The sequence below is a fragment of the Phoca vitulina genome, unplaced genomic scaffold, assembly GCF_004348235.1.
Source record: "Phoca vitulina isolate PV1807 unplaced genomic scaffold, GSC_HSeal_1.0 scaffold21, whole genome shotgun sequence".
NCBI classification, from domain to species: Eukaryota; Metazoa; Chordata; class Mammalia; order Carnivora; family Phocidae; genus Phoca; species Phoca vitulina.
The window spans coordinates 1,247,518-1,273,402 of NW_022589724.1; the positions used below are offsets into that span (position 1 = coordinate 1,247,518).

General features: G+C 43.1%; 1 protein-coding gene across 1 annotated transcript; it reads left to right on the forward strand.

The window, feature by feature from the left end:
- The first annotated feature begins 211 nt into the window (after positions 1-211).
- Positions 212-25,107, forward strand: ANP32B (acidic nuclear phosphoprotein 32 family member B). The gene is made up of 7 exons (XM_032418677.1): positions 212-598; positions 10,607-10,756; positions 14,257-14,379; positions 19,844-20,033; positions 22,323-22,447; positions 23,424-23,493; positions 24,530-25,107. The coding sequence occupies exons 1-7, from the start codon at positions 545-547 to the stop codon at positions 24,595-24,597; spliced, it is 780 nt and encodes a 259-aa protein (XP_032274568.1). The 5' UTR covers positions 212-544; the 3' UTR covers positions 24,598-25,107.
- The last annotated feature ends 778 nt before the right edge of the window (positions 25,108-25,885 follow it).

Sequence of the window (25,885 nt, forward strand, 5' to 3'; positions counted from 1 at the left end):
GGGGCCCGGGGGTCTGGGCTCGGCGGCGGGCGGGGAAGCCCCCCGAGCAAGGTCTTACATCAGCCACCCCACGTGCAGTCAGAGGGAGGGAGGAAGTCGCTCCAGTCCCCCGGGCTGCGCCTTTACCCCCGCCCCCCCGGCCTCCGCCCCTCCCGCCGCGCGTCTCCCCGCCCCGTCCTTGGTGCAGCCGCGGCCACCGAGCCGAGCAGCGCCGCGCGGGGCCGAGTCGAGCCGAGCAGCCGCCCGCGCCGCGTCGCCGGTTTAAGCGCAGTGCGGGGCCGCGGCCGGGGGCGGCGGTAGTGAGACCAGCGCTGCGCTCCAGCCCCCTTTTCCCTCCATGGTTTCTCTCCGCTCCCGTGAGTAACTTGGCTCCGGGGGGCTCCGCTCGCCAGCCCGCACGCCGCCCGCCGCCTGGGACCGCGCCGCCGGCCTCTACCGCCAGCAGACCCCTTCCGACGGCCCTCGCTGCGCAGGCCGGGACGCCTCTCCCCCCCTCCGCCCCCGCCGCGGAAAGTTAAGTTTGAAGAGGGGGGAAGAGGGAAACATGGACATGAAGAGGAGGATCCACCTGGAGCTGAGGAACCGGACCCCGGCAGCTGTAAGTAGAACCCCCGTCGGGCGCCCTCTCCCCCCACACCCCGGATGACTTGCATGTAATGGTGGCCACCTGCGGGGCCCGGGCCGCGGGTTCGCCGGCCCCGGCTCGGAGAAGGGCGCAGCTCGCGGGCTCGGACAGGGAAGGCGGGCGGGCGGGCGGGCGGGCGGGCGTGGAGGGGGGGAGCGAGCGCGCGGGGATTAACTCTTTGGCGTCCGAGGGCCCCCGCGGCCGTCTGGGGAAGGCGGTGGGGTGGGGGAAAGCAAACTTTGAGCTCTTCGCCCGCCGGGGTCCTTTCTCGGAGGAGCGCGTGTGCGTGTGGCCGGCGGCGAGGGAGGGAGGAGGGGGTTGTGTAACGCTGGGAGCCATGTTTGCAGCCTCTCGGGATGCGCGGCCGGGCGGAGGCCGGGCCTGCCGAGGAGCCGCGCGGCCAGCCGGGGCTCGGCCCGCCGGGGCTCCGCGCGCCCCGGGCCGGCTGCGGAAGGGGCTCGGGGGGGGGGGGGGGGACTCCTCCAGTCGGGCCTCGCGGTTGGCGCCGGCGGGGCCGAGGGCAGGGGCCGTGCGGTGAGGAAGGGGCTGTCGGCCTCCGAGGGGGGCGATGAGTCCCCTCGCGCGCCGGGGGGCTTGGGCGGGCGCGGCCTGGCGCGCGGAGCGGGGGAGGGGCGAGCCGGGCCGCGGAGGTGGCGCAACCGCCGCCCCTCCGAGGCCAAGTTTGAAAAAAAGGACGCGGTTCCCGCCATTTTTCAAGCCTAAAAATAAAACTTTCTCCCCCGTTTCTCTCGCTCCGCTTTCGTCCTCCGGGCTTTTCCCACTCCCGGCCTCCCAGGGCGCGCCCCGGTCGGCCCAGGCCAGCCGTTGTGGCGGTGGCGGCGGCTTCGCCTTTCCTCCGCGCCGTGGCGGCGGAGCCCGGGGCCCCTGCCCGGAGTCTGGCCCCTTGGTGTGGGCGGGCTGCGGCTCCTCGCGCCAGCCGGGGCGCGCCACGGTCCGACACAGCGCCATGTTGGCGGGCGCTCGTCTCCCTCCGCCGCGTAAGCCGGCCTGTGGGTTCGGGCCACCGCTGCCGGGCCGAGCCCCTGGCTTGTTTTGCGCCCGCCTCGCCGGCTCTCGGCTGGCATTGGCGGGAGCCGCACGGTGCGGCCGCCGCGGACTCCTCCGGCTCGACTCCTCTTCGGGCGCGTCGCCGGCCCCCTCCCCCCTTCTTAAAAGGGCAACGCCAGGCGGCCGCCTCCGCCCGAGCCAGGAGCCGGGCGTACGGGCGGGCCTCGGCTGGGCTCGCGGGCCGCGCGGTCTCGGCGGCCTCTGCCCCCGCACGTGCTCCAGGGAGGCCGGCACTCGCCGCGGCGGCTGCGTGAGCGGCGGGCGGGCCTTTGAGAATCGCCTCTTTCTTCTCCATCCTGCCCTCCCTGCTGCCGGGCGCGGGGCCATGTTCCCCGGCGCCCGAGCGGGGCGGCCGCGCCTCCGCCAGACCCGGGCGTCGGGTGAGTGGCGTTCCCTCGCCGTGGGGAAGCCCGGGGGAAGTCCTCTCACCCTGCCCCGGTCGAACGGTGGGCGCGCTTCGTGCAGTCAGGTAGCTGTGGGTAACAAGTTGCCAACTTGTGGAAATTCATCCACCTGCGTTCTCCTGGTGTCCCCACAAATGGGGTACGAGGAGAAGCGCCCCGCGCGTCCCTGGAGGACCGGAGGGGTTGGCGTCTCCACTCGGTCCCCTGGGTTTTCAGGTTGAGGTTCGACCACGGCAGTCCCATCCGTCCACAGTCAGACATTTTGTGTCGGCCACGTGCTAGTGTATTGAATGGTTAAGCCTTTTCGCACCCTCAGACTTGAAGAGTTGTGTTCTCATTTTGAGGAGTTGTTAACTTCAGACCTTTGCATTATTGCTGCGTAGCTGCGAGTCAATAGAATGTGGAGTAGATTTAGCCAAAATTGCCAAAAGTATGCACGTGGATCTTCAAGGCACTTTAAAATCTAGAATTTCAATTCTTTGTGCGAAAAGTAAAGTACTATTAAAGTAGTGGGTAAGAGCAATGTTGTCGCCTCTGGGAAGCACAACTGGGCTGATGTTCTCACTATATGGAATTTTTTCACATATGCAGTAACCAGGATATTTTCAGAAATACTTAAATAAAATAGGAGCAGGTGTTAACTTTTCAAGTAAAATCAACTTAGGCCTTACGCTCTTGCCAAAGACAGGTCAGTCATGTGATTGTTTCATGAACGTTAAATTAAAAGTCAGTTTTTCAGTTGCACTATCAGGCGACTAGGCTACTGTTACTGGACAGCACTAGCCTACAACCATCCACTGGTTTATTAAATAAATATTTGAGTACCAGCAGTATGGCAGGGTCTGGAAAAGCAGGGTGAACTAGACAGCAATCCCTTCCATCCTGGAGCCTCAGAACCCGGTGGTATCTATTGTACTGGTGCAATTTAGGGGCTTTGGGAGCGTCCTGGAAGCCTGCTAAGGTTGGGGGACAGGTAAAGAAAGGCTCCCCTGGGAACCCTGAGGAGGAGACTGAGATAACAGGAGTTAGGTTTTTTGGGTTTGTTTTTTTTTTTTTTTAAGGTTTTTTTTTTTTGGACAGAGAGGGGAACACAAGCGGGGGGGGGGGGGGTGGGAGAGGGTGAAGCAGGCCTCCTGCTGAGCAGAGAGCCCCGGTGCTGCAGGGCTCCAACCCAGGACCCTGGGATCATAACCTGAGCCAAAGGCAGATGCTTAATGACTGAGCCACCCAGGTGCCCCAAGAGTTAGGTTTTTAAGAAAGGAAAGCTTTGATCTTAAATTGAAGGCTTTCCAGGGAGAAAATGCTGTAGGTTTTGAAGGACATTCTAAAACTAAAAAATAGTGTTTTGCACAAAAGAATCATCCTTGAGGCAAATGAAAAGTTCGAAGAGGACTCCTTTAAAACCAAACTCAGTCACATGGCTCCTTATGTTTGTGGGGCCAGCTGTTAGAGAGTAGGCTTGGCCTCTGGGATCCTGCAGACTTGTCATTTGGGAAAAGAAAACCTTTTCTTCTTCGGATTTACAGTTAGAATATGGACAGGAGGCTCTTGAAATGCATACATGCATTCTATGATTGACTTAATGCCATCAAGTGAGAACTAAGTGTTTGAGGAGGGTAGAGGTTTGACCACAAATGTTTTTTGTAATTTTTTTTTCTTAAGACCAGATGGGCTTTTATTGTGTGTGTGGCTTTTTTGTTTTTATTTTGAGGTGTGAAGATGACCCTGGCAACACTTTTACCTTCTTGTGTTCCTTGGCCAGCGTATGCGAGACCAAGATAATAGGTTCAGTTCACATATTACTATATTCTTACTCCTTATAAACACAAGTATGAACATTTAAGAGGGGACTTGCAAAGAAATGTGTATTTCAGGTTTTTTTCTAAGACCAAAACAGCTCTTAATATTAGGTGTGTTCTCATAGTGGAAAATGCCTAAGATGGCATTTAAAAATCTACATAAAGAATGGAGATCACCATTTTAAAATATAGGCAAGGATAAGAAATATTTTATACAAAATATTGTGTTGTCAGTTACTTCACTGAGAACAAATTGTGTAGTGCTAGAACACACCATATACATCACAGAAATTGGTGGTATTTTCAGATTTGAAATGAGACACTGATAGGGGCTAGTGAGATATAATTTAGTTATATTCCAAAATGGAAAAAATAGCTGTTGTTTATGTGAGGCTGTCATCCTTCCATTGCACCAAACATGGCACTCTATTATGAGCACCTTATTAACTATGCATCCAGGGACAGCCAGCCTTGATGGTAGCTGTTTGAGTTTTTCATTCAGTTAGAAAGCCAGGCAATTCCTATGGTTCAGTGGATGCCTCTGTGGGACTCTGGTGGGCTGTGTGCGAAGACTAGACACTCCTCTCCTATAAATAAGAGTAGTCTTAGGAGACACTTTTCAGTTTTCTCTACTTTGCACCTTTTAAAATTTTTTCCCCAACTTCTGTCATCTTGTGTGTATTAATGTAATTTTTAGCATAATGGGATATTCTAATTGATTGCATAGCAACTAATTGGTTTTTTCATTTTTTAAGTATTATATCTAAATTGAAGGAAAAAATAGGTACAGGTAAGCCAAAAGTAGTATATGTAGATAAACAAAAATAAAATAGGATGGGGTGTGTGTGTTTGTGTGATTTCTACCATCTAGACATTCGGGTATATAGTCTGCCAAAATATTTAATTTTTTCCAAATTCAAATTTTATTAATGCATATATTTATATAAATACAGTAAACTTTATCTCTCTGTGTCACTATTATTTTGCAGTCTCGTTGTTAATGTCTGCATAGATCATAATTTAATTTATGGGGGTGGTTAGAAGGCTTTTTGCCATTTTAAATAGTACTGAAATGACCATCTTGTAATGTGAACCTGTCTTCTGTCAAATTGTTTAGAATGGTTCCTTTCTTTACCTACCCACCAATAGGATATGGGTGTTTCCTTCTTTCATGCTGGTAGTCCTGTCACCTAAATACAATTGAGAACCATTAATATAAATTCTGTCATTTTGAAAACACTTTAAAAATAATGGTAAGGTGGAAGGTTTGAACATTGGTTAACTCAAGAATGAAAGTTGACAAAGATGGCAGGAGTTGCTTTTTCTACATTTTTGGATTATTTCACTTACTGCAATAACCATGTATTACTTTTCTAATTTAACTAAAGGAATTGATAATTCAAAATGATCTATAATTCCTCCATACATTTCCCCCTCTCTTATAACAATTATAACCATTCTAATTGGGGAAAATCACCCAACCAGTTCCAAACCAGTTAGGTGAAATTGATTTGAGTAGCCAGGGGAGTGGAAAGTGAGAGCAAGTTGGAGAGGATGAAAGGAAAATTGCTTGATTTTTGTCTGTGGCCCTTAGCACCAATCCCCATAACTTGACTACAGTATATTTCTCAGATTTTTCGGTTAAAAAGTAGTCGAAAATAGTATTGCTTTTCTGATAGTTGCAGAAAACAAAAACAAGAGTTAAATAGGAAATAATATGGATTATTTTTAGTTTTTAAGTATTTACCTTGAATTCATATTTGGAAAAAAATCTAGTTTAATTGGAAAATGAAGGATGAGTAAATTTGGTCTCTAAAGTTAAACTATCTTCAAGCAGAAGGCCAGCTAACTTTTTCTTGGACTAAATAGCTCCCTGAGTTGTACACATAAATGTACAAATGCCTGCCCAACCTTACCTCCTTAGATAGCAGCTCTGTGAGGATTTGGAACATAAGAAGGAGAAACTGGGGCCATTTTTTATTGATTAGAATCCCTCATTTATTCTGGGACTAGATTGGGAGGCCACGGGGTTATGTACCCCCAACTCCCTGCCCTCTGTCCCCTCTCCCACAGTTCTATCCCTTGCAAGCAAGTCAGGGTCCCTCCATAGCAAGGAATAGGGCAGGGGGAAGGCTGTTTTCTCAAATGCTGCTGCTGACCCAGTGCCTGAGAGCAAACACCTTTCACGTGCTCCTGTTTAGAACTTTATACGGGCTAGAAGAAGGCTGCTGAGGGTTGGCTTTCCAGACCTGTTGTCCTCGGGCACAGCCCCAAGTAGAACCCTGTGGTCTCTGCTTTCTTCAGTAAGTCCCACTCTGTTCTGTGCATTTTCCCCAGGGGCTTATCCTCTTACTGTGCCTCTGGCTCTTTGTTCCGGGGGGTGCCACGTTTCTTTACTACTACTTCAGCCTTCCTGGAAAAGGCAAGGGGCATGCCTTCTCTGCTGAGCCATACAATCCTCTGCCTGATTCACCCCCAGTGAATTCTGTTACCTCCTACTCGTGGAGAAAATTTAAAGGTCTCAGGTGTGCATTCCCTGAACTTCTTGCTCTCCCACTTATAAACTCACCTACATCTGTATCCATCCTGGCTTTCTCCATAGCAGATGATCTATCTCATTTTTAATATGCAGCTTTTATTGTTGTAGTTGCACATCAACTTTTTTAATGTGATCTGTTTTTTTTTTTTTTTTTTTTTGCTTGTCTGTTTTTTGTCCATGTTTCTTCGGGGTTGTTTTTTTTTCTTTCTCAAGGTAAAAACGGTATCCTTGAGAAAACAAATTAATGCAAATACCTAAAATTTCCGTATATCAAGAAAGGTCACAAAAATAACAAGGGTTGGTTGCCATTTTAGATAAAGAACTCGGAACTCAATAACAGACTCAAATGTCTCTATTCTTTCACCTAGCAGTCGATTGTGAGGAAAGAATCCTGATTACAGAAGTTTTGTGTAAAAAGATACCATGCCATTATTTATAAAAGGGAAAATTGGAAATATATTCAACAGGGAGGATTGTAATTTGTGGTATATCCATATACTCTAATTTCTTTAGCCATTAAAAATACTCGAGTTGTTAAAGTATGCTAAGTAATAGAGTTTTATCTCACCTATATATGAAATATACAAAGACTGAGCTAATATACCAAAATATTAACAGTGACAAATGTACTTCTTGCATTGATGTGATAATACTTGTGATCAGAAAGAGGTTCTCTTTTATATCCAAGTTTTCTATTGGCTGCATCTACTCAATCCCCTACAATCCTGACAAACCCGTAGGCAGTACTCTGACAAGCCTGTGACCAGTTTTCATCATTTAACAGTTGTGAAAGCTCTTTCTCATACTGGGGTGTAGGGGTGACTGAAACAGACATGACCTTGCCCATCATGAAGCTTGAAGTCTAGTGGTGACTTTTTAAATCTTTATTCTTTTAATAGATTAATATTATCATCATTGAAATGCTAAATAAGATTTTTTTAAAAGATTTTATTTATTTGAGAGAGAGAGCATGAGTGGGGGCTGGGCAGAAGGAGAAGCAGACTCCCCACTGAGCAGGGAGCTTGACACGGGACTTGATCCCAGGACTCTGAGATCACAGGCTGAGCCAAAGGCAGACGCTTAACCGACTGAGCCACCCAGGTGCCCGCTAAGTAAGGTTATATAGGAAGGTCTCCCAGCCACTCGCTTTCTCTTCCTGAGAGATTTTCTGTATATATAAGAAAGTGAATCTATTCTGCACATTTTTCATCCCACAGTGTATCCTGGAAATGCGTCCCTTGTTGATGGGCATTTGAAGTTGTTTTCTAATTTTTTTCAATTCTTTCCTCAATAACTTCTTGTGCCTTATTTCAGAAGCCTTTACAGGTGTTTGAAACCAATGCTTCACCATTGGTACCACTCCTGATTCTTCTCAAAGTCTTTTTTGCACATTCCCCAGGGTTCTGTCCTTGGTCCTCTTCCTAGGGATTCCATCCTTCCACTCTTTTTTCCTGCCCTGATGACTCCAAATACAGAACTGACAACCCTCCTCTGCACCCCAGACCACATGTCCAGTTGTCTGGAGATCCCAAAGGAACCTTAAACTCAATATCCCTCATAGTATTCATTACATCTGCCCCCAGAAAGCTGTTCCCTACTTATTTCCATCTAGCTACATGGCTCCCATTTCTCTAAGCCAGACTTCAACTTCCCCTCCATCATCTTCCATACCCAGCAACTAAACCTGCAGATCTGAACCATTTAACACCTGTTTTTCCCCTTCCAATTCCTTCCTCTTAATTCCTATTCTGCTGTTGGTTCAGCAAACCTGTTTTAGTTCACATTTGAATCTTTATGGTAGTTTTTTTTTTTAAGATTTTATTTATTAATTAGAGGGAGAGAGCAAGCACAAGCAGGAGGAGAGGGAGAAGCAGACTCCCCACTGGGCAAGGAGCCTGATGGGGGCTCGATCCCAGGAGACTGGGATCATGACCTGAGCCAAAGGCACCTGCTTAACCGACTGAGCCACCCGGCACCCCTTTATGGTAGTTTTTGATGACACTAGTTACAGTGGAATTTTACTAGTTGAAAGAAATATCCAAGAGGTGATTTCTCCGAGTGAGCTGGGAGGCAATATGGCTAACTCTAGTCCCTCCTCACTTGGGTTTTGGCATATTAGTGTCATTCTGTATAATAATTTGGATTCTCTGTGAGCTACAGTCATAGAAAATCCCCCGAACCAAATGAGAACTTTTAGTTGTATTGCTGTATTAGATGTGTGGGCAATTACAGTTGACTTTATTTATTTATTTTTAAGATTTTATTTATTTATTTGACACAGAGAAAGACAGCTAGAGAGGGAACACAAGCAGCGGGAGAGGGAGAAGCAGGCTCCTGGCTGAGCAGGGAGCCCGATGTAGGGCTCGATCCCAGGACCCTGGGATCATGACCTGAGCCAAAGGCAGACGCTTAACGACTGAGCCACCCAGGTGCCCCTGGTTGACTTTATTTTTATGGTTGTTGGTTGTACTTTTTTTTTTTAAATACAAAAGAAATACATGCTTATAAAAAGCTCAGTACAGATATGAATAAACAGCAGAGGTCCCTGTTGTTGCCCTCATCACTTTCCCCAGAGGTTACTTTTTTTTAGCATTTAGTATGTTCCAGGTGCTACTCTTCTGCAACTCCATGCCATGAATGCTATTATCTCCCCTTCACAGATGAGGAACTGAGGCACAGAGAGGTTACGCGACTTTTCTGAGGTCACACAGGTTGTAAGTGGCAGAGCCAGGATAAGACCTTGGGCATCTGTTTATAGAGCCCACCCCTCCTCACTTGACACCTTAAGATTTCAGATGTGATTTTCTGCAGAAAAGGGGAAAACGGCAGAGGTGTGTAAAGGAACGTGGAATGAAGGAAGGAAAGAAGTAAAAGGTGTAATTGGCCTGCATGTATCCTAACTGTAACCAGGGCTTAAGAGGAGGAAGTAGACAGGGTAGTGAGAAGTAGTGAAGAAGCAAGTGAGAAGTTGTGGTGGTGTGGGTATCACTGACTCTAAATCTGTTTTCTTCTCTGTAAATGGGGGAGGGTCTGGTGGTGCAAAGAATAATGAGTAAATTCTCCGTAATGGTAACAATTACTAGAGTAGTATCCTTGGATTTTGTATGGGAGGATGAAGACATTAGCTCATATTCTCATTTTAGAACTATGAGGGTCTCCCTTCCATATACATGCTTGATTAATGCTATTTAACATAGTAGATTTACTGCAAGAGTGCCTTTGGCCGTTAGCTCTAATTTGCATCACTGTAAATTGTCCAAAATTTGTTAAAAAGTTGCAAGTTTCAGAGTCAACCACAGAGCAAGAATGGAAGTAGGGATTAGCATGGTAGATACACAGTGATCAGTATTTAAAATTGTGGGGCGCCTGGCTGGCTCAGTCAGTAGAGCATATGACTCTTGATCTTGGGTTCAAGAGTTCAAGCCCCATGCTGAGTGTAGATCTTACTTTAAAATAATAAACACAAATAAAATCTTCAGATATGATACCCTTGGATGGATTGGAATTCTGAATTTCAGGACCCACAAAGGAGATTTTATGGCCTGAAAAAGGAACCTAATTTAACAGTTTTCTCCCCTGGAAATATCTTTCACATGTAACCCAGATTGGTCTTTGTTTTGAATTAAGGCCTCTTGCATCTTGACCCCTTCTGATTATCAAGATAATCTTAGTGAAGATTAATAAAACCAAAAGTGGAAATGTATACTGTTGCCAAAATCTCTCAGGGATTTGATAGGAAAAGTAAAGTTTTCCTCTTTTTCTTGTGTCAGTCCCCTGGGCCTTGAGACTCAGCCAGTGGGATGGGGGGGGTGTTTTCTCTGCTTTTATAGTTAAAGCCCCCCTCTTGGGGAACAGACTTGGGAAAAGGAGTAAGGGGGTATAGTTTCTTCACTTATATTTTAAGAACTCTAATTCTGTCTCTGGAAAGTAAAGAGTTTAAATCTTTATACCATGGTGTAAAATCCCATCCTTGATATCTATTAGCATACTGTTACTAAAGGCTTAATCATTTTTCATTTATTTATAACTGTAATCTAGGTCTAAATAGAGGCTGCCCCTGTATGTGGATGTTTTTGCTGGGTGTTTATGGTTGTAGGTTTTGCTTTGTTCTTTGTTTTATGTATGGTTCTGAAAGCTTATTTTTTTCTTTTTTTCCCTTTGTCATCCACAGGTTCGAGAACTTGTCCTAGATAATTGCAAATCAAATGATGGGAAAATTGAGGGCTTAACAGCTGAATTTGTGAACTTAGAGTTCCTCAGTTTAATAAATGTAGGCTTGATTTCAGTTTCAAATCTCCCCAAACTACCTAAATTGAAAAAGGTAAGTACTTTTTTCTTTAGCAGTTAAAGAGAGAACATCCTGAGAAGGGGAAACATACATGATTTTTACCTGTAAGGAAGCAGTTAGTGTAGCAGAAAGCAAGTGGCCTTTGGACCTGGGCATATATGGGATTGAATTCCAGCTCCACCAGTTCCCTGATGGATGATCTTCTGCAGGTTACTTAATCTCTCTAAGGCTCAATTTCCTCACCTGTAAACTGGTGATACCACCCAGCCTTACACAACTGCTGTGATGTTTAGAAATAATACATGTTGGATGCTCAATAAATAGTAGTTATGAAAAATAATTATTTTGTGACTAAGCTGTTGCTGGTTAATTGCTATATGTTATTATGTTAGTTGTGTTTTTTTCTTAGTATGCTCTGGTTTAGGAACCACAGGTGCCTCCCACTCTTCATGTTTTATGTTTGTTGGTTAAGGGTGAGTTTCAGTAAAGACTTTTCAGGTGTGTGGTCTATGATAATTCAAACCCATTGTGTAATTCTTAACGACTAGAAAGTTTGAAATGTGGTTGTGACTGCAAGAATTCATTGTAACAAAGCTATATTTTCCATCCTAGCTGATGGCTTATTGTTAGTACTTTATTGGTCTAATTATAAATCACCCTCCACACTACCAATTAAAAACCCTCAAGAAAAATGTGTTCTCATGTCCTTGCACATGTAACTGTCTTGGAGCTCCAGAATGTCAAATTGGAAGAAACTTTGCTCGAATCTTCCAGCCTAGTCCCTTGCTTTATAGGCATAGCAGTAGACCCAGAAAGGTACAGTGATTTGCCTAAAGCCACCTACAAAAGAAGTTAGTACTAGAGCCAGAACTAGAGCCCGTATCTCCTATTTCCTAAACCAGTACTTTTTCTATTACATAATGAAAAGTATGTGTAAGTATTGCAGACTTTTCCACTGTTTTGGTGTTCACTTTATTAGGGAATTTAAGCAGAACTTTAAAGGTACACATAGAAATCTGTAATCAGATTTAGGCAAAATGCAGGTAGGCTGTTCTGTAGCTTGCTTGAGTTCTGAGAGGAGATGGTTGTGGGTTAAGTACATGAATTAAAAACCAGAAAAAAAAAAACAAAAAACCAGAAGCTTTTTTTATTCATAGCCTTATTTAGGTAATAAATGTTTAGGCAGTCCTCATGAGTTTCAGGTAACTTATCTTCCTATCAGAAAGAATAATCCTGTTATATTTAAATTAGTGTATTGTTCCCTTTCTTCTGCTAAGCATCTACTTTAGAGGTTCAAGTGTAATCCTTTTATATTTACATGGTTATTGGTGACACTGGGAGCTCTGATTAACCCATTAAACAACTGATGGCTTTCTAGCATGTATCTGCATAAACTTGATGCTAGTATGATCCTAGTGTATTTCGCGTTCTGTTTTCCTAGCATCCTGATACATTTTCCTGATTTACTGTGGTCTGTACTATCAGACATAGGAGAGAAGTGAATCCGTGACCATCTATATAAAGGCTTTATCAAATCCTTCTGAAGCCTCGTTAATCACTTATTTGCAGAGTTAGGGAGGAGTGGAGAGATCTACAAATCAAACTTAAAGGCAGATAAGACGTTCTCACAACTGATACAGACTTTATTTTCTTCCTACCCTGGAGCATAGATTGTTTTTTTAAAAAGAAACAGAATTCTGAAAGAATTTTTAGTGTGTAAATATCACAGGTTTTCTAAATTTACACATTGATTTCATTTCAAAATAAATATGCTATTAAATGCTTTGGCAGATTGCCTTGCTATCTCTATGCCCTAAGATATTCATGTTGAAAGGATAAGAATATTATGTATGTGTGATAGTCTAACCAATCAAGGGAAATGGGAAGTGGTCTCTGTTTTTGTTTTGATTTACTGAAATCTCAATAAAGCTAACACTTGAGTCTTTATTGATAGACTTGTATTTTTTTTAAAAGGATTTTTTATTTGAGAGAAGAGTGAGAGAGCACGGGCTGGGGGAGGGGCAGAAGAAGAGGGAGAAGCAGACTCCCTGCTGAGCAGGGGCCCTGACTCCGGCTCCATCCCGGGACCCTGGGATCATGACCTGAGCCAGAGGTAGACACTTAAACCAACTGGGCGACCCAGACGCCCATAGACTTGTATTTATAAATCTAGAGCATGACTAGATAATTTGGAATATCCCATGGGAAGGAAAAAAATGTTTTGAAATGTTGTGTTTCCTCTTCTGAAATATTTAGTAACACCTAAATAGTACTTAAGTTGTTTTTTAAACTCATTCTTTCAACAAATATGCAAGTTTTTAAAAGTTCCTCTGTTCTGCATCATGTAGTTCATTTCATTGCATGCTAAAGACTAAACTACATGAAGTGGTTCATGCTATTCTGAGTACATAGCATAGTGGGAAGGGCGAATTTTTCTGAAGCTAGTCTGCCTGGCTTCAAGTCCTTGGTCACCTCTGTAACTGTTGTGTGATCTAGGGCAAGTCATAGAGTTACAGTTCATTGTCCTCATCTGTAAATGCAGGTAATAATTCTACCTACCACATAGGGTTGTTGTAAGAGCAAATAAGCTCGTATATTTCTAGTGTTTCGAACAGTGCCTGGCACTTAGATACTGTGTAAGAGTTAGATTTGGTTGGCATTGTTGTTGTGCTTAAACTAGAGAATTAAAACCAGTTCTGTGGCCTGAGTTTTTTCATCTGCAAAATGAGGAGTTTGAATTATATGCTCTCGACTGTCTAATTTTTCCGGCTCCAATTTCTTTTCACTTCAGATTCTAATTCCTCCGTGAAGGCTCATTCCTTCATTGGCACACCACTTGCTGTGCTACTTGACCTGCCACTAAGAAATTAGAGTAGGTTCTCATAAAGGCTGGTGCCGGGTTTAGGCAAGAAAGGGCCTCTGGGGAGTTGGTTTCAGCAACCCTGAAGCTGTTTCCCCACTCACTTTCCTGAGGTCATGGAGCTTCTTTAAGGGCTTGCTTTGGGACCTGTTCCCTTCCCTTAGCCTTTGGAGCAACACTCTCTGGTGGCTTCCAGGTAGAGAACCTTCCAATGTGTCAGAACTATACAGAACCAGAACAGGTTTCAAGTGGGCATAGTGAGCTTTGTTTGGCACGAGGAATAAGCTGCTTAGAATGCACAGACCATTTACCCTTCCTGGCAGGTATAGACTATTGCAACTTCTCAAAGAATTCTAATTTGTCTTGACCCACTTTTTAGGTTAGAAAACGGATTCGCAGATGTTAGGGGCCAGACCTTGAGCAAACTATTTAATTAGCAGCTGGTTAAGGAAATGCAACTCTTATCCAACCTGTTTCTCCTCCCCTGAAATGTTCTTGGGATCTGTAAACTACTTATCTGGTTTTAATCAAACAAAATGAACAAACATGCCCTAATAGGAACAGAGATTATTTGATCTTGATAAGTATTTAAGAATTGTATTTGCTACTTACAACACCTTAGTGATAAGTGTTTCTCTGTGTATTTGTGTGTATGTTGTATATTCTCTTGCAGCTTGAGCTCAGTGACAATAGAATCTTTGGAGGTCTGGACATGTTAGCAGAAAAACTTCCAAATCTTACACATCTAAACTTAAGTGGAAATAAACTGAAAGATATCAGCACCTTGGAACCTTTGGTAAGTAAGTGAGAACTTGGAAACCAGGACTTACTGGTCATTTTCATTTTCATATTTCTTTATAGTGAGGGAAATGCTTGGAAATAATAATTGATTAAGAAGGTGGTGGTTTTTATTATAATACTTTCTATAGAAGTTTTAAAGATCAGGGCCTGTCTAGTTATGTGTTCCTGTGGCTTTGCTCTCCCTGCCTGATACTGTGGTGGTTTCCTTCAAAGGGGAATTCTTTTGTTTTTTTGTCCTTTTTAACTTTCATATATTGACCATAGACTTAAATATTTATCTTAAATTTTTTTTCTCAAACTGGCCAGGCTATTCTGTACTTTCATATTTTTACAGAAAAAGCTGTTCATACTGGATGGCATACCCGAATTGCAGATGAACAGTCCAAGGACAGCTCCAGTTAGTTTTAGGTCTTCTAATTGATCTTGTGCCCCAGCTGGATCACTGTTGCCTTAAGTTTTGCATGGGAACCCCAAAATCCTCAGTCTTCATAATGGGATAAGCTGTAAAAAGTTAAGTGCCAGTTGGGTTATAGGCTTACTGTGTGACCTTGGGCAAATTGCTTCTTCTCTCTGGGCCTCAGTTTCCTCACTTAATGAAGCAGGGAGGATAATAAGCGTTGCCTTACTTTACTTAGGAGTTCTCAGAATAAAATAAGGTAATGCACTTAACTTTGCTCTGTAAGTTGGGAAGCTGTGCTAATGGGGGTCCAGTCCACATGGAAGTTGTAGGGCAGAAAAGAGCTGGAGGGAGAGGTTAATGCAAAGTGTGGGGCAGCCTCCCAGGCTGTTCTGTGTGGCTGCCACCTGGAAAGTGCTATGAATTCAAGATTGTTAAGTGACTGATTTGTCTAAATATGACATTCTATAAATTTGGCTTTGAGACTGAATTCCATTTTAATAAGCTAATGGAACTCCCAACTTGTTTCACACTATCCAAAGAAACTTATGGTTTCTTTCTGTTTTTACATATACATGAAGTCAGTGTTTCCATTTGACTTATCTCGCAAACATTAATTGGGAGAGGGTTTTGCAAGCAGATATTGAGTGGTCTTAGGATCCAGAAGAGCAAAACCCAAGAGGATAAGGCATCTTTCTCTACTATCGTTATCTATTCTGGTGTCACAGTACATTAAAATATTTGGGTTTCACCTAACTTGTACAGAATGCTCTGTTGATATTTCAAGGGAAGATAGAGTTAAATTATGACTTCTTTTAACAAAGAGGACTTCCTGCCAGAATTATAGCATCTTTTTCCTCCTAATCAATAATTAAGGCTCTGCTCCAATACAGGTTAAATCACCTTTTATTGAGTCCCTTTATTTTTATGTTTCATTCAGTGGACCACGTTTAGCTCCTATTTCTCAAATGCTGGGAGCCTGTTTCTCACCTTTGCTTCTTGAATTTGCCCCTTTGTTCCATTATAGGTACACCCAGATACTTGGGCTGCTTGCTTTTTACTAGTTCTGTTCATTTCCTCTAACCCAATCCCCATTTCCAGTGTTGAAACAAACATTAGTGAGTTTTGCTGTATTCAAGGACATTAACATTGGCCCATTGTATCCTCCTGTAACCCAGAGAAAAGAGAACTACTGTCCCCCTTTTAGAGATGAGGAAACCCAAGTTCAGAGAGCTTAAATAATTACTCAGTGGCCACAGGATAAATGGCAAAGTAGAGATTCAAATCCAACTACCATTCTTTCCACTGCCCTTGGGACCTGTTCTTTTTGCCTTCGTATTTATTCCATACCCGAATTGACATTAAACTGGGAATTCCAACAGGAGCACTAAATTGAGTGCTGGTGTCTCCCAGCTAGACAGGCTACCCTGAACCTTTCTTTATTGTTTATGTGTCTATGATAGGTCTGTCGATTCAGGGTCGCTGTGAGCATAAGAACCCCTTTTTTCTAGAACAGAGTGCCACGCAGTACCCTCCCATTGCTGGATCGCTGGCTGTTGCCTAATTCTTGTGGCAACCCCAGTCCTCTTTGGTGTTTCACCAGAAGCCTTTGTCCATGTCCTAGCACACAGAGGCAGAACAGAAGCAAATGTTATATGGGAGTTGTTTTTTTGGGGTGTTAACTGACCTGGTCAGTGATGTATGAGGGCCCTTTGGAGGCAGTGAAAGTCTGTGTCCCCTAGAACAGTGAAGAGTGGGAAATAATCATTGTATTTACCATTTTTGGAGGGTCTGCTATGTACCATACACTGTAGTAGATGCTTTATGTATGCTATTTCATTAGTAATCCTCAAAAAACATTTCTACAAAGAGAATAAGAAATAACATGGCCCTCGTTTTATGCATGAGGAAGCTGAGGCTTGGGAGAGTCCGAATCCCTTGTCCAGAGTCACACACCTGGCTAGGCCAGTGACAGAGCCACAGTGCTGCACACCCAGGGCCATCTGGAAAGGCTTGACCTCTCACTATTCTCCTGAACTTGCTCTTCAGATGCCTGGGGGTGCTAGGTAGGTCTCCTGAAGTTATATCTTGGAATAAAATAAAACTGTAGGAGAAGGTGAAGGGGGGGAATGTTGGGTCCATTTTGTCTTCTGAAAGTATTCTTCAGTGGGAACACCATCCTCATCCTCATTAACCACGTACATTTTGAACACCGTCTACTTCGAGCCCAGTTCTTACAGTCATTGCAATGATTGTGAATGCCTCTGCTTGCTACAGGGATATTAATCGAGAGACAAAGAAGGCATCAGTTCAAACTTCCTTGGACACCTTTTTTAAGAGACCTGGGCCATCCAAACCATCCCCCAAAGCCCTTCTAAATTCTAAGAAGGCAAGCAAAATTATTGTTAATAAAATGTTTAATGTGTATTATGGCTAGCCTATTAGTTTTAGGCCACATTTCTAGTGTGGTAGCATTCTGATTTTTGGGCGTTTTTTTTGTTTGTTTCTTGTTTTGTTTTTTTTTTTTGGTTTTTGGGGGTTTTTTTTTAGCAGTATTTACACATTACATTGGGGTCCTGAATAATCTGTGGGTAGTATATTTTGTCCTTAAAGCACAATTTTATTACTTTAAACAGTTCTAGAGTACTACAGTTACTTGGAATTTTGTTGTTTATTTGCTTTCACTTCATTTTCTAGCCTACTGTTTGGCATGTTTGAATTATTCATAATGGGTTCTTTTCTCAGGAAGTAGCCGAAATCTCACAGATGCATGGAGTTTAAGAAATAGGTGGGCCTTGGAGGTCCTGTGTACTGTGACAGGAGATGGAACTAGAGAAGGGGCTTGAGGCACTGTAGAGTGTGAAAGATCAGGGGTTGTATGCATTTTTGTGCATCTGTTCCTAGGGAATAATTTTGAGAAGTAAATGGCTCATTCCCTTGAGTGATGAATTTTTAGACTTTGGGAAAGCTGCCTAAATTTACTTGTGGTCGTATCTTAGCTGGTATAGAGACAACCTTCTGTGGAAGAGAAAAGAGTTCCCAGGGTCGCCAGCTAGTTGTCTGGGGTGGTATTTCAACATTTTTTCCCTCTTTGGCAAGAAGTCCTACCTGGGCTTTTGGAGGTCAGCGCCTGCCCAGTGGGGAACCTAATCTGAAAGCTACACAACATAAAAGCAGCCCTCCCTATGATTAGAAGGGCTGGGGACAGCTTTCTTAAGACCTCAGGGGACTAACTTACATAAGCACATTATTTGATCCCCAGACTCTTGGATCATTGTACATTGGTGTTTTGAGGAGTGCATTTGCCTGTTGCTGTAACCCTGCTCTGTGTTCCCTGCTTGGCTCTCTGTTCCCAAGGGCTGCTCAGTGAAAATAAAACAAGTGTGGGAACCTCTTCTTTGACCAGGAAGATGAAGATTCTGTAAGTGCAGGGGTCAGCAACCCTTCCTCTGCAGGACCACATAGATGTTTTAGGCTTTGTAGACCATATGGTCTGTCGCAGCTACTCACTTTTGCCATTATTCTAGCACGAAAGAAGCTGTACATAGTACATAAACAAATGAAGTGGCTATGTTAGAATAAAACTTACTTTACAGAAACAGGCAGTGGGCCAGGATGGGCCAGTCGTCTTTTGCCAAGCCCTGCTTTAGGGTAAAGATTTTTAAATCATTTTCTAACTGTCCTGAATCACTAAGATACCTCAAGTCCTGAAGACAAGGTTTTTTTCATCTGCATTGCTTTCTGGGTGCTTGTGAATGTTGAAATAGTTTTCCCAATAAAGCATCAAAGCCTTTGAACAGTGTTTATTTTTTGCAACTTCATGCAGAGATCCTCTTAGTTTGTTTGTTTGTTTTGGTACTACTTTCTCAGAGAATACCAAGCTTTTTCTCCTGATTCAGAACGCTTAAAAGTGACATTTATGAAGCTATGTGTCCTATGCCCTCCAGGCTTATTGGCCCTATTCTAGAGGGCACAAGGCTACATACTACTTGATGTTTTGTGTTTCCTTTTTAAACACTTGCCCCTCTTCTCCTTCCTAAGAGGGTCTGCTGTGACTTCCTGCTGCTCTCTCCTACTTGCCTGTAATATACTACCTCTGCCCTCCCAGTGTCTCCCTTCACCCTTAGTCACAACTTATAAGAGCTGGGATTGAAGTACTAGTACGCAATTGTAATAACAAATGAATCTCTGAGTAAAATACATGGACATTTTCTTACCCACTTTGGCTACTCAGAAAACCTTCCTCAGCCCAAGCTTTTAGATACCAACTCTTTTGTATTCTGTATTTTAGGTAGATTAAACCAAGGTTCTAAACAAATGAGGTATTGCAACAAAATTTCAGGGTCTGGTAAAGTCAGAAGAAATTTATATCAGAAAGGTCTGGTAATGGTCTTGATCCTTTCCCCCAAATTAAAAAAAGAGTATTTCTCTCCTTCTGAAGTTTCAACTCTTGAGTGCCCCTTCCTTTTCCCCAGCCTGTACTGACTCCTCTCTTCCTGGAGAATAACCGTATCACTACACTTCTTGCTTTATTATATGCCATTCTCTAGTGTTTCACATCTGTGTCTTTGAATAGAAATCTCAAGTACTTCAAGATTGATTGCATTGATTAATTGAATGAATTTTTTTTCCCATCCTGCCACCCCAGAGCTTTGAAGACTAGGCTTGATATCCAGCAAGTTCTTGTTGGCCATTTGATTACTTGAACATTAAAACGTAGTTTGGAACCAAATTTATTAAAATTCTGTTTGAATTGTCTCATACTGTGAGAAGATTCAGTTTTAATAAATATTTTTTCAAATTCATTTTTCTTAAAACTACTAATGTTGCCAGAAAAAGAAAGTTCTCTGAGAAGGTAGATGTAGAAGGTAGATTATAGAATCTAAGATCTAGTGACCTATTATAAAGGTTGCAAAGGACTTGAAATGTTTTCCTGTGTATAAAGCTGAGTTGGTAGCAGCTAAATGAATACAGAGCCTATAATTTTACCTCTTCGGGAGATGGGTTTTGTTGCTTATGTTCCTTTGGTTTAGGAATTTTGTTTCTTAATCCTTTTCTTCAGAAAAAGTTGGAATATCTGAAAAGCCTGGATCTGTTTAACTGTGAGGTTACTAACCTGAATGACTACCGAGAGAGTGTCTTCAAGCTCCTGCCCCAGCTGACCTACCTGGATGGCTATGATCGGGAGGATCGGGAAGCCCCTGACTCAGATGCTGAGGTGGATGGTGTGGATGAAGAAGAGGAGGATGAAGGTAAGTGGGTGTAACATGCAGTGAACCTAATTTCTGCCTATCAAAGGTCATGATAAGCTATTGAATATTCTTGCTATTGAGAACAATAATGACTATCCATGTGTATAGACATTTCCATTAAATTTGGAACAGGAACCTCTATTTAATCTTAGGACATTGAAGCCTTCAAATGATTCAAAATAAAAATGGTTAGCCTTGAATTTGGAGACTGTGCCCTCACACATTGAAATATTTGTGGTTTCCGTTTACTAAGAGGACCATCATCTCGTGTCTCCCTGCCTTATTCGTTACTCCCCTTTCTTGGTTACTGTCTGACTTAATCCTTACAAACTCAGCTTTGTCAACACTCCCAGATTGCATTTCCTGTTGCCGGTGAGCTAGGTTAGGTTCCTTGTGCCTGCTAAAGCAGCTCCTCGCTTACGTCACTCTCTGCTATTCTTGTCCCTTTCAGCTAAGCTATGATGATCTTCTTGGGTAGGAATGGTCTTTTTCATCTTTATTCACAAGGCCTAGCACTTCGTAGATACTAGGTACATGTCCATTATATCCAAATGTAAATAAAATAGCTTTTCTGATGAGCTTGTGCTCTCCTTGCACCGTGACTCACTGACTCTGAGCCACTCAGGATAAATAGTTTCTCGCCTCTCTAGTGGCTTAGAGGAAGCAGAACGATCAGTTTTCACAAAAGTCAGCACGAAGAAAAGTTACTCTCCTAGAATTCCTGATGTTGCTGGAATTCGTGGTATTACTGTATTTGAAGCACTAGTTTAAATACCTTTTCTTTAAAGATGAAAATAGACAAAACAGAAATAGTTAAGAAAAGTAGAGGAGGAAAACATCAGGCAGCTTGGGTGCAATTAATGGTGTAATACAGTGGTAGAATCTTCGCAAATTTACAGCAGATTTGAGACAAGGCAAAATAGGAGGGGATGTAGGATGGTGTACATCCTTACGCCCTTCGCGGAAGGTTCTCAGGTAGTCCTGAAAACCCTTGTGCCTCTTGTCTATTTAAGTTCACCTTAAACAGGTCGAATGGCCATGTGTGCAAGAGCCTGTAAGGAAATTCCTTGGAGAGTGGGGAGAGCAGCTCCTGAGAGGGAGTATCCAGTCAAGCAACAAGTTTGAGCATTTTTTATGTGCCAGGCACTGTAGAATATAGTTTTGAAAGTAAAAACCAGACATGGTTCCTGTCCTCTTGGTCTTTACGGTCTACTGAGAAATGTTAAGTAATCACAAATGAGTAAAGCGTGTGATAATAGAGAAGTATCAGGTGCTCATGTGAGAGTGTATGAGCTGGGATTAGGAGGTCTGGCTAGTCTGCCTGAGGAAGTGATGTTTAACTGAGACCCAAACGTTTGAATCAGTGTTAGCCAAGCAGAGAAGAAAGGGAAGAAAGAGCATGCAGAGAATAGGAAGCCAGACAGCACCCAGGCTCCAGGACCAGGAAAGGTAAGAACCGCTTGCCTCCAGGCCTGCACCAAATGGAGTGGAGACACACAGGTTGCAGGTGCCTCTCGACCTGCTTCTTGTTCCCACCCACCCTGACCCTCCCATCACAGGCTTATGAGTGTTTCTCAGGTTCCTCATCTGGTATCTGGTTTTGTGGTGGTACCCTTACCTCAGAGAAGGAGCTCATTGTTATTTATTTATTGGGCAGGGGTGATAACTTATTATGGAAATTTTCAGACATAGACAAAGATAGAAATAATAGTAAAACTAACTTCATATTCCCATCACTGAGCTTCAGCAATTACTGGTTCATGGGGCGCCTGGGTGGCTTAGTCGTTAAGCATCTGCCTTCGGCTCAGGTCATGGTCTCAGGGTCCTCCCGGCTCAGCAGAGATCCTGCTTCTCCCTCTCCCTCTGCTGCTCCCCCTGCTTGTGCTCTCTCTGTGTCTGTCTCTTTCTCTCTGTCAAATAAATAAATAAAATCTTAAAAAAAAAAAATTACTGGTTCACGGCTGATCTTATACGTACACACTCCTGCCCACTTCCCCCTTCCTTATTTTGAAGCAAATCCCAGGAATTCTGTCCTTTCATCAGTAACTGTTGTAGTGTCCAGCTAGTCCACCAGGACTTCTGGCCTCCGGATGTGAAGGGACTCTGCTGGACAGAGGGACTGAGGTGCAGCTGCCTGGGAGAAAGGGGGCCAGTGTGGTGCACGGGTGTCCTCGGCGTTGGGGTAGCCCAGCATTCGTCTCACGGACAGACCAAAGCACCCCAGCACCTTAGTAGGTGTGCCTCGTGGGCCATCGAGGGTATTTAATGAATTCCTTTGGACTGTTTCAGAAGGAGAAGATGAGGAGGACGAGGAGGATGAGGATGGTGAGGAGGAAGAGTTTGATGATGAAGAGGATGAAGATGAAGACGAAGATGTAGAAGGGGAAGAGGATGAAGACGAAGTCAGTGGGGAGGTTGGTGTAACTGCTGCCCTGTTTCCTATTTGTAGTTAAAATGTGGAGGTCTTTTTTTTTAGGGTGTTTTTGTTTTGTTTTTTAAGAATCTCGTATGTTCAGCTTAATTCAGTAAATATATCCTATGCCTGCTGTTTTAAAGAGTTGGGGATGCAAAGTTAACCCATAATGTGGTCCTGTCTTGAAAGAGGATGTAGTCTAGTTTATGGGACACCCAGTGATACAGTATCTCTGAGGAGCTGAATGCCATAGAAGGACAGGAGAAAGGAGTGACTTGACTTTGACAAACCTCAAAGGAAATTGTGAAAACAGGCAAAGAAAATGAGGTGTCATCAAAAAGCACATTGCTTTGTAGTACAAAAAAAGTAAAGCTGAGCAATTTGTGTAATCTCATAGGTGTTTAATGAAATTAAGTTCTTAAAAGAAGCTTTTTATGAGGATGGGCATATAGAAAATTCTCTTCTGAAATTCAAGATTTTAAACATTTCTCGAATTATCCGTTATAAATTGTTATGCTAATTAAACATGTCTGGCAAATAAAATGCTTACTTCTGAGAAGCAGTTTTTTTTTTTTTTTAAAGTTTTTTTTATTTTATAGATTTTATTTATTTATTTGAGAGAGGATGAGAGGAGAGGGAGAGCACATAAGAGGGGGGAGGGTCAGAGGGAGAAGCAGACTCCCTGCTGAGCAGGGAGCCCGATGCGGGACTCGATCCCGGGACTCCAGGATCATGACCTGAGCCGAAGGCAGTCGCTTAACCAACTGAGCCACCCAGGTGCCCCTGAGAAGCAGTTTTTAAAGAAAATTTTAATTGAAGCTTATTCAGAAAAATGGACAGATTTCAGGACATTAAAGTAGATAAAGATAATAAAAGTTTTCTCCTTGATGAATTGTTAGCATTTATTGGCAAATTATCTTTTTCTCTGTACTTCTCAAGTTGGCAAATTAATCCAGTAGCACTCGCTATTTCTTTAGGAAGAAGAATTTGGACATGATGGAGAAGTTGATGAAGACGAAGACGACGAGGATGAAGATGAAGATGAAGGTGAGTCTAACGCAAGCACTTAGGTCCTCCTCAGTTAAAAATCATGGGGAAATGTCCATTAATTTAGAATTTGAAACTATAGAGAACAAAATAAAATTCCCTTTGCCCCCCCAGTGGCCTTCACAGGCGCTTCTGAAGCGCTGTCGGTGCACCTAGGCTGGTGAAACCTCCTGCTCTCCGGCAGTAATGCCCGCGTGCAGACGGGAGGCCGCCCTCGGTGCCACGCTTGAACTGTGGTTTTAGACTCCATCGTCTGGATTACTGCCACACATGAGATTTTTGGTTTGGGAATTCTTTCACTAAAGTCTTAATAACTGGATCATAACTTTTGCAGAATGTAATAATAGCACCTTTCCAACTTTATTACTGTTACTTCTTTTCCCTACCACAAACAAAACCAATGAAACATCTATTTATTTGTTAGTCGTTGGAAGTATAGATTCTCACACCTGTGTGGGATTCAGAGTACCAGATTGTTTGCTCTGCTTTCCATTGGTTCATGCTTTCTCAGCGTCTGCTCTCTGTGCCAGGCACTGGACTACATTTACACTAGTACAACAATAGGCAGGGATCAGTACCTGCCTTTAGGGAGCTTTGTGGAACATCCTGCACGTTTAGGTAATTTCATTGACATAGCGATGAATTTTTACTAGTTGGAAAAAACAGGATGATGTGTAGGTATTCTTGGCTCAAATACCTAAGGATTCTAAGAAATACCTTTTGAGTTAATATTCACTTGCTACAATTTGAGTCAACTTAAAGAGAGCAAGTTAAAAATGGAGAAAACTGGGTTAACTTCGCTGTCATTTGAGATGCTGCTGTGCATTTTGCCCTTCTTCATGAAATGGTTGCTATTTATGCTTTTTAGTTAATAACCTCTTAAAATCAGCAACCTACCAATCTAATCAAGCTTACATTTTTTTTTTTTTTAAAAACCTCCCAACCATCAAAAAGTTCATTGTTGTTACTTCCATTAGCAATAACTTAGGCAAATACCTTTCTGATTGTCTCAAAGTGAATTTTTGTTATTGTGCAGAAGAGGAAGAAAGTGGGAAAGGTGAAAAGAGGAAGAGAGAAACAGACGATGAAGGAGAAGATGATTAAGACCCCAAATAACTTGGAAAGAAAGAACTGTTCAGTATTGGTTGGACTGCTCATATGGATTTGGTAGCTGTTTAAAAAAAAAAAAAAAAGGTAGCTGTGATACAAACCCCAGGACACCCACCCACCCAAAGAGCCAAAGAATAGTTCCTGTGACATTCCACCTTCCTCCATTTAGCCCCTCTTGGAAATTCACCACCAAGCTTGGGGACTTCATCCCAACAAAATTGTAAGCATTGTTAGGTTTTCATGTCAGACTTGCTGTAGCGTGGAGAGCTGTGATTGGGGAGCCGGCCATCTGTGGCTACCAGTTACACCGAGACTGTAACAGCATTTTTACTTTCTGTACAACAAAGAAGCTTTGTAAATAAAATCTTAACATTTTGGGTCTGTTTTTTCATGCTTTTCTTTTCTTTTTAATGAATTTTTTTACATTAGGACATTTTATGTGTCAACTGCCAAAAAAGTATTTTTAAGAATTTAAGTGAAATAAACACGTTCCTCTTTGGTAAAGCCTAGTTGTATGCTTACATTTTTAAATTAGACTTTAATTGTAAGCTCATGTTAAAACACTAAAGAACTGGTTTCTCTGACATTTTTATGTTAACGGTTGTTGAGAGGAAATGCACAAGTGTATAGGATCTTTGAACACTTACCTGATTCTCCTCATTTCTCTACTAGGGGAGTCGACTTTTTTTTTTTTTTTAAACAAAGTTTGAAATTCAGTGCTCTGGAGCCCCTGAAAGCCAATAAAAGTTGTTAGATTCAAGTAATAGATGAATTAAAAAAAAAAGGATAGTATAAAGCAAAAGCCTTACCCTGGGTTCTGGGAGATCCTAATTCTAATTCTGCCTCTGCCACTGATTTCCTGTGTGACCTTGCATTGACCTTTAGATCACCTCCCAGTCTGTAAAATTGAGGGGGTGTGACCAAATGGCTTCTGAAGTCTCTTGGTAGCACTGATGGTCTGTGACCCTCACTGACAGGAAGGTCTGAAGAAAAAAATGGGCTTTGCATCAAGGCTGAAACATGTAGGGTTTGACTGACAAGTGAACAGAGTATGGTTTGTTACCAAGACAGGCGTGCTAAGGAGGAATGACATGTGAAAAGCCTTGCCAGGGAAGCGGGTGGGCACTGCCCAAGGTCAGCTCGGCTTTTCCAGAAGATGGAAATTTTCTCTATTCTTAAAGGGATTTGGGGGAGGGGTAAGATGTTCTGCAGCCTGTGTGTTCAATGGCTCAACCATTTAATAGATGCGTGACTTTGTTGTCAATATTTTTTGTAGTAGAAG

What these genes read in the sequence shown, in the direction of transcription:
- ANP32B (XM_032418677.1), top strand. Translation starts at nt 545, where the DNA reads ATGGACATGAAGAGGAGGATCCACCTGGAGCTGAGGAACCGGACCCCG. An exon ending in TCAGCACCTTGGAACCTTTG is followed by an intron (nt 14,380 to 19,843) that starts GTAAGTAAGTGA and finishes CCTTTTCTTCAG; the next exon opens with AAAAAGTTGGAATATCTGAA. An exon ending in AAGACGAAGTCAGTGGGGAG is followed by an intron (nt 22,448 to 23,423) that starts GTTGGTGTAACT and finishes CTATTTCTTTAG; the next exon opens with GAAGAAGAATTTGGACATGA.